Source organism: Drosophila pseudoobscura, chromosome 4 (genome assembly GCF_009870125.1).
Source record: "Drosophila pseudoobscura strain MV-25-SWS-2005 chromosome 4, UCI_Dpse_MV25, whole genome shotgun sequence".
Taxonomy (NCBI): domain Eukaryota; kingdom Metazoa; phylum Arthropoda; class Insecta; order Diptera; family Drosophilidae; genus Drosophila; species Drosophila pseudoobscura.
This window is the reverse complement of record NC_046681.1, coordinates 28,871,120-28,877,703: the sequence shown is the minus strand read 5'-3', so window position 1 is coordinate 28,877,703 and position 6,584 is coordinate 28,871,120. Positions and strand designations below refer to the sequence as shown.

Here is a 6,584-nt window from a genome sequence, read left to right as displayed (position 1 = left end):
GCTTTTGTCGTCTTTTTCCTTATTCGCTCTGGCCACTTCTGGCAGTTTACCGTTTAGCCGAGAGAGAGAGACTGGGAAACACACCGAAGAGTGAAAGAGCCCGGGAGTCTGTTTGTGTTTTGTTTTTTCACTCTGCAATTACCGCCCGGCGTTTCGTTAATAACTTTTTGTGGCTTGCAAAAATACGAAAAACTCAAAAACTATTTGCCGCACTTTCCAAACAAATTAACCCGAATTACGTATGTATTTGCAAACCGGAAGCAAAAGCCAGCGGTAAATAAGGCAGCGCAGCTGTTCCCGCGCAGGAGTGAAGTGAAGCCAGGTATTAGTACTGTGCGTGCGATCCGGTCGCTACAGATCTGGCTTTAACCCCGTGAAAAGTCGGCTTACGACTGAAGCCCCCGAACTGGAAAACTTCAATTGAAGCGGCGCGATCGCATGGCAAGGCAGCGGGCTGGGGCAACGACGCTGGCGTCAGTGAGTGGAGTGGTGACCCTTTCCAGGTGCGGATGTGGCCGGGCAGTGGGTATATTAGGCAAGTGGAATGCAAAGTTAAGTGTACTTTTGTGAAAAGTTTCGGCTTGCTTTTGTTGAAATTTATGCGTTTTTCAGGAGTGCAGTAAACGTGTAATCGTATCCCTGCCCATCGATATTTGGCATTGTGGTCCTATGGCACTACACTTAAAGAAAGTCGAAGTAGCGTGGCACTATTTTTGCCTAAAATATGCCCCCAATGAGGTAAGTCAACATTTCTACCGCTGCCCTGCCACCTTGTACCCCTACCACCCTGTATGACATTAGACTAGCTGCTGAAGCAGAGACAGCCTTTATGTGAAAACAATGCAGTAAGAGTGAGATATGTATATGTACATATACATACATGTATATATGTGCTTCAATTCTTCGGCGGCTGCGAACATTAATTTCAGCAATTTTAGCAGATTCTTACATATGTTATAACAGCTTTAGGAATGTCTGTTGTGAATGTACGCAAAACAAGAGACCAATATAAGCTAGTTATCTACATTTGGAATGGAATACCAATACAACCAAGGGTACCATGGAGGCGACCCCAACCCAATTCCCCTTACAAAATAAACCATTCATGAGGGACAAGTTTTGCGCTCCGCTGCTCGCTAGTGTCAAAATGCCGGCCACTGCGCTCCAGAGACATTACCATCTATACACAAACCAAACTCTTTTCATGTGCTGACTGAGGGTTCGCAGAACTCCCCGCTTTTTGTTATTGTTTTATTGTTCTTTTACTATGGCACTCACTGAAAAATGTCGTAAAACGAGTGGCGGTGAACCTGCACCGGATGACGTCACTCGTCGGAGGGAGTAACTGAAGTATCCAGTTCTTCGCGCTTTAGAATTATTTGACCCGTCTTGACCACGAGACGGGCATTGGTTATCTCATGCAGCATACGCTCCGAGGCGAACCGCATCCCCATGACGGTGGGGTTCAAAACGGCCTTCATCTTCCCCACAACGGACATAAGATTGTCAAATGTGTCCACAATGTTCCCTTGGACATCCTCGTCGGCAACGACGATTTTCTCCGATGTCATCACACTATTGTGAGCTGCTCCGGCGTTATTTTGGCCCTGCGATGCGGACAGCTGCTTCAGCTTGGCCTGCATGAACTTCGTGTAATCCAGTTTAGCCATCACCTGCTTGTACTCGCAGGCGTAGGCCAAGGCGGCGGCAGTCTGCTGCCGCGATCGGGTGCGCAAGGAGCCAGACCCGTCAGCAGGGGTCGATGGGGATGGTTCCAATATAGAACCGCCGCGGTGGTTCGATGCAAATACTCCAGAGCTGGGTCCGTGTGCTGGTCCGCCAGCAGAGAACGATGAGGAACCGCCTAAAAAAGTTGATGTGGGGGGTCCGTATGCAGTGCCATTACCAGATGTTACACGAGTAATCTCAACGCGTGGCGGTTTTTCCTCCACAGTTGCCATCTTGATGTCCTCTTCGTTGGCCTTCGTTGATTCCTTCTTCTTTCCGCCAGGAGGCAAAGCGGTGACTGTTAGATCGCTATACTTTGAGCGAAACGATTCTAGGTCCATATTTTTCGTATTTCTCGTAAATTATGCGTAATTTAATCTTTCAGTTCGAGCAGACTAAATGAAATGTGAAAAAAAAACGTACCCGACTGAAAAAATTTGACATTTCGGAAAAAAGGTTGCGAAGTACGCTTCAGATTCAAGCTGGCAATGACACAAATGGCAAATGACACAACGCTATTATATTGCATAGAATCGTATCCAACTTTATCCAGCCATGGAATTCTTGTTTTTACATCAAGAGATTCGAAATTCATATAACATTGATTTCCAGCTTCATATGTACGCCACACGTGACCTGAAGGGCTCATTGAACTTGTGGTGGCGGTCCACGTCCAGGATCGTCCAATACCTGTTTGGCTCTTTTCCCCTTTTTGGCTGACGTGCTGATAATTACCGGCTACAGAACAAAACACGTTCATAAACAGTTCATTCTACTGTCCAGTCTTCTGCTGCTAGTGCTGCTGCTGCCGGCGGAAGGCGCTCAAGCGTGCTTCCCGTGTTGCGCAGGCGCACGCCAGCATGTTACCCCAATTTTTTGCCATGACTCATGGTATTCAAAGTACACTTTGGGTTCGTGGTAGTTATTGTTCTTACTCAGCATGCAAATTTTGTCCAGAATTTCGGTCTAACAATCATGGTTTGTGTGTGTAATGTTATGTTTGGTGTATAACAATGTTGTATGCTACAGTCGTCTGGTTTTAGATCTATTTAATTGCTACTCTGCTCTCGGGAGCGAAGAATTTCGTCGAGATTGCCCTTGGTCGCCTCGCCGCACTCGTACCGCTGATAGTCGACAACAGTGGTCTCGTGCTCCTTGAGAATTTCTCCGACAGTTCTGTCCGCGTCCAACAGATACTCCTGATGAATGAGGCACGTCTCGTCGTCCTTGTTCTCGACCGGCTTGTCCTTGTCGTATTCACCAATCTTCTTTGGCTTCAGGCCCACAATTTGCTGGCAAATGCTTTTTTGGAACTCATAGTCCGGATACTTAATGTCGGAACGGAATGCCATAATGGTACCGTATTTGCCCACTTGTGTGGTGTCGTCAGTGGTGCCCACATTGGTGGGTGCTGGATGTGCATAGCCGCACAAATTAATGTCATGTTTGGCCTTAAAGCAGATGGCTCGCTTGATGGTGGCATTCTCCCCCACGGCGCCGATAAGTAGGGCCAAATGATCGCCCAAATTGCGGCCTTTATCCGTAGGAAGATTCCTCAAAGCCTCTGATTCGTAACCAAGCTGATAAAATAGAGGTTCGAAGTGTTAGCAAACGAAAGATGAACAAAAAACAGGAATGTATAATTACCTTCCAGAGATCTCCGTCAAATTCGATAGCTTCCGTGTATTGCAGGCAGATCCGTGCGACATGGTCCACGAAGCGCTTGAAGACATCATTGCGTGCCACAAAATCGGTCTCACAGTTGAGTTCCACCATAGCGCCCAGATTGCCGCGTACAAGAACCCCAACGAGGCCCTGGGCAGTGGCACGATCTGCCATTTTCGTTGCCTTGGTCCAGCCGAGACTCTGTGCCTGTGCATGCAGCCATTTCTCCGCCTGTTCCAAAAAGCGAGAGAGACTGGTATTAAAATCTCTGCGAGAATAGAGTTCTGGATGATTGGGCACTCACCTCACTGACATCGTTGTTATGCAACTCCAGGGCCTTCTTGCAGTTAGCGAATGTGTAGCCGGTCTTCTTGCGTAGGGCGGACAGGGCACTCTTCTCCAGGCCGGCGCCTGATCCACTGGCATACACCATTCGCGTGGTGTGCAGGGCACGCATGTAGAACTTTTGTAGCAACATTGCAGGTTTTTATTTGATTTTTCTTTTACTTTTTTTCTGGTAGAGACCTAGGGGTATGGTATGGGGTGACTTGTTGCTCTGGGCCGGCTGCTGCTATGGGCAACGCCGGTTGCTTGTTTTTCCGACTTTTCCAAAATCAATTCAAAATAAACAGGAAACGTGTGGCATTTGCATTTGTTTTCAACACGTTCTCGTATGCTCGGATAAAATAAAAGCCGAAAAAATCGCGTTGCGGCGCGTACTAAATAAACAATTTTGTGTGCTGCAATAGAATTACGACTGGTAAGTCGATGTTTTAACCTAAACTAAGTGAAGTAATTTTAAAAAGAAATTTATAATTTTCCGGGTTGCACAATTTTGTGGGTGTTGGTGGTGGCAAGGCAGCAGCCGGGTATCATGTGTTCGACAGCTGATTGCTATCGATACTATTGCAAGCCGGCGTTGCCACCCAGCAACTAGCGAAGACTACAACCACCACTTTCCTCATGAACCGGTTATAATTTAAATGTAAATTCAAATTCGCTTCTTGTTACAGACCGCAACATGCAGAACCGACAAAATCCCAACCGGGATATACCCAGTTTTACGTCCATTTGCGGCGCCCGCCGCATATGCGAAAAGTCCAAAATGCTCTACACCCGGCCAAAGCCGGATGTGCTGCAGAGTATCCTCCAGTCGAAGGCCAATCCCGAGTACAAATCCCGGCGCCTCTGGTACGAACTGAATATGCCGGAGTGCACGAGTGGGCTACTGGATGGGAAAATGCTCTCCGAGCTGCCCGAAAGCATACTCTGCCCCAAAAAGCGTGCACGGCGCAAGCGGGAGGAGAAGAAAGCGGAGACTGAGCGGAAAGGCAAAGCCAACTACATGCTGATGCGGGTGGAGCGCGAGCTATTCCGCCGGAAACTGGTCGAGTTGATTCTGCACATGGACGATGATCAGGACGCGGAGCATGTGGGCGAGTGTCAGATACCCTTTCCCGACAAGGACGAGAAGGAGACCCTGCGCTACTATTACTACATCAAGCATGGCATCGACACCATCCATGTGTCGCCGCTCAGCCGAAAGATCCTCAAGAGGTGCGAGAACCCGTTTCGCAATATATCATTCCCGTTGTATCCATCTTTCTTTGCAGGATTACGGACCTGGTGCCGGCGTTCCTGAACAAATGGCAAACAGCTCTGAATGAGAACATTGCCGAGGTGCGTGCGGACTATGTGTTTGCCATGAAGAAGGCCGTCGTTGACTACGTGCTACGTCACACGGCTCTCGATCGGCTGACAAAAGAGGGTGCCACTAAATTTTTGGAAACCCCAGAGCGTCGTGAAGTGAAGCTTTTGACAAATCATTGGCGTTTTCGGTGAGTTTTCTTTCGTAATTATAAGGAAAAAAAGAAGGTAAGCACCATTTTTATGAGAAACTTAAACGCTGAACGCGTAAGGGATCGATGCCAAATATGAAATATAAATCCAGATTTCCCCATCATAAATCGGAAATCATCATATTTGAAATGAACAAAGGATCTATAATCTCTTCTGATTAAAAAGACTAAAGCTTTTATTTTCATTTCATAAGTTTTCGCCATGAATTGAGAATCGAAAATGAACTTCGACCTTCCTCTGAAAATGCGAGATTCATTTTTTTAATTAAAATAAATTATACCCATACCCAGCAGCACCCGCACCAGCCGCAAGTAAATCGTGCGCTTACAATGAGCCACAAAAAAAAAGTAGAAATGAAAGAAAAAGTTGCCATAATTGAATGCGAGCGTTGGGGCTTCCCCTTTTCCGAAAAGAAGCGTGCAATTGACATGCAATTACATCCACACATCCCCACAAACACTCGAGCACACCGGATCCGGATCTGGATACCACCCACATGTGTGGAAGTGTGCTGGCTGGCTTCATTGTGGATTAAAATCCCAATCGGATTTTTATGAAATGAATTGCCGCCCTTTGAGTTGCGGCAACGCGCGAAATCTTATGAAAATAACCTCATCTCAATTTGCGCCGGCAGTGACAGAGACGCTGACGCTGACAAAGTTGCCCGGAGATCCTGCCTTCTGCCTCTCTCTGGGAGTGAAAATAACGAAAGTCGCGCGACATTATTAAAAGCTTCTTGCAATGGGGAAAACGCGAGAAATCGCTTTGCGGCGTGCCAAAAACTTTTTAACCGCACTTTTTCAACTACAATGCCACGGAAATGGAAAAAGCAGTACCAAAGCATCAGGGCCAAGGCAACAACAAATTTAAAGAACGGCTAGAAAAGGGGGTCGAACCGTGAGATACTCTTAGAGATCCTTGGATCTTAACCACAGCTTACAATTGACGATTAAGATTAAGACTCCGTGTCAAGTTTCAGACGGATTAGACAGATTTAAAACTAAGAAATACGAGTTTGATGATGGATAAGGACTAACCACAATGGGGTCGCACATAGGTCCTTCCGTTCGTTGCAAACTTCTTGTAAAATTCATCAATACCTCTTCAAGGGTATTTCAAACAAAAGCAAAAGCAGCGGCAACAGAAAGTTAAGTCCTCCTGTGTATTGGTTTGACATTTGATGAGCAACAGTAAGCTGACTGGAAGTTGCTGGAGGAGGGGAGGCGGAAGGAGGGAAGCCCAGAGAAGATGGAAGATGCTGCTTGCTGCGAGTTTTTGGGTTGGGATTTGGTCAGGAGCAGGAGCACGGGAGCACGGGGGCGAGACATAAA

At 46.9% G+C, this 6,584-nt stretch overlaps 3 protein-coding genes across 5 annotated transcripts in view; 1 reads left to right on the top strand and 2 right to left on the bottom strand.

Annotated features, from left to right (window-relative positions):
- Positions 1-544: 544 nt before the first annotated feature.
- Dhc36C (Dynein heavy chain at 36C) overlaps positions 545-6,584 on the top strand; it is a 28,373-nt gene continuing 22,333 nt past the window's right edge. For 2 of the 3 annotated variants that reach the window (XM_033380152.1, XM_033380153.1), the window contains exons 1-3: positions 4,026-4,153; positions 4,407-4,950; positions 5,007-5,231. In XM_033380152.1, coding sequence (XP_033236043.1) covers positions 4,415-4,950; positions 5,007-5,231 — 761 coding nt within the window. In that variant the 5' untranslated portion in view covers positions 4,026-4,153; positions 4,407-4,414. Of the gene's footprint in view, positions 739-4,025; positions 4,154-4,406; positions 4,951-5,006; positions 5,232-6,584 lie in introns of those variants that run through there. The other variant, XM_015180950.2, reaches the window with a different exon arrangement.
- LOC4817677 (uncharacterized) lies at positions 1,197-2,512 on the bottom strand. The gene has a single exon (XM_001357027.4). It carries the CDS (start codon positions 2,067-2,069, stop codon positions 1,326-1,328), a length of 744 nt encoding a protein of 247 aa, XP_001357063.3. The 5' UTR covers positions 2,070-2,512; the 3' UTR covers positions 1,197-1,325.
- On the bottom strand, positions 2,641-4,277 carry mEFTs (elongation factor Ts, mitochondrial). Its single transcript, XM_001357026.4, has 3 exons — positions 3,698-4,277; positions 3,376-3,624; positions 2,641-3,308 (listed from the first exon to the last, which is right to left on the bottom strand). The coding sequence occupies exons 1-3, from the start codon at positions 3,869-3,871 to the stop codon at positions 2,778-2,780; spliced, it is 954 nt and encodes a 317-aa protein (XP_001357062.2). The 5' UTR covers positions 3,872-4,277; the 3' UTR covers positions 2,641-2,777.

Excerpts from the sequence above, each read along its gene's own strand:
- mEFTs (XM_001357026.4), bottom strand. The coding sequence starts at position 3,871 with ATGTTGCTACAAAAGTTCTACATGCGTGCCCTGCACACCACGCGAATG. Across the intron at positions 3,625-3,697 it reads ATAACAACGATGTCAGTGAG|GCGGAGAAATGGCTGCATGC; the intron begins GTGAGTGCCCAA and ends TTTTTGGAACAG. Across the intron at positions 3,309-3,375 it reads TTGACGGAGATCTCTGGAAG|CTTGGTTACGAATCAGAGGC; the intron begins GTAATTATACAT and ends CTATTTTATCAG.
- LOC4817677 (XM_001357027.4), bottom strand. The coding sequence starts at position 2,069 with ATGGACCTAGAATCGTTTCGCTCAAAGTATAGCGATCTAACAGTCACC.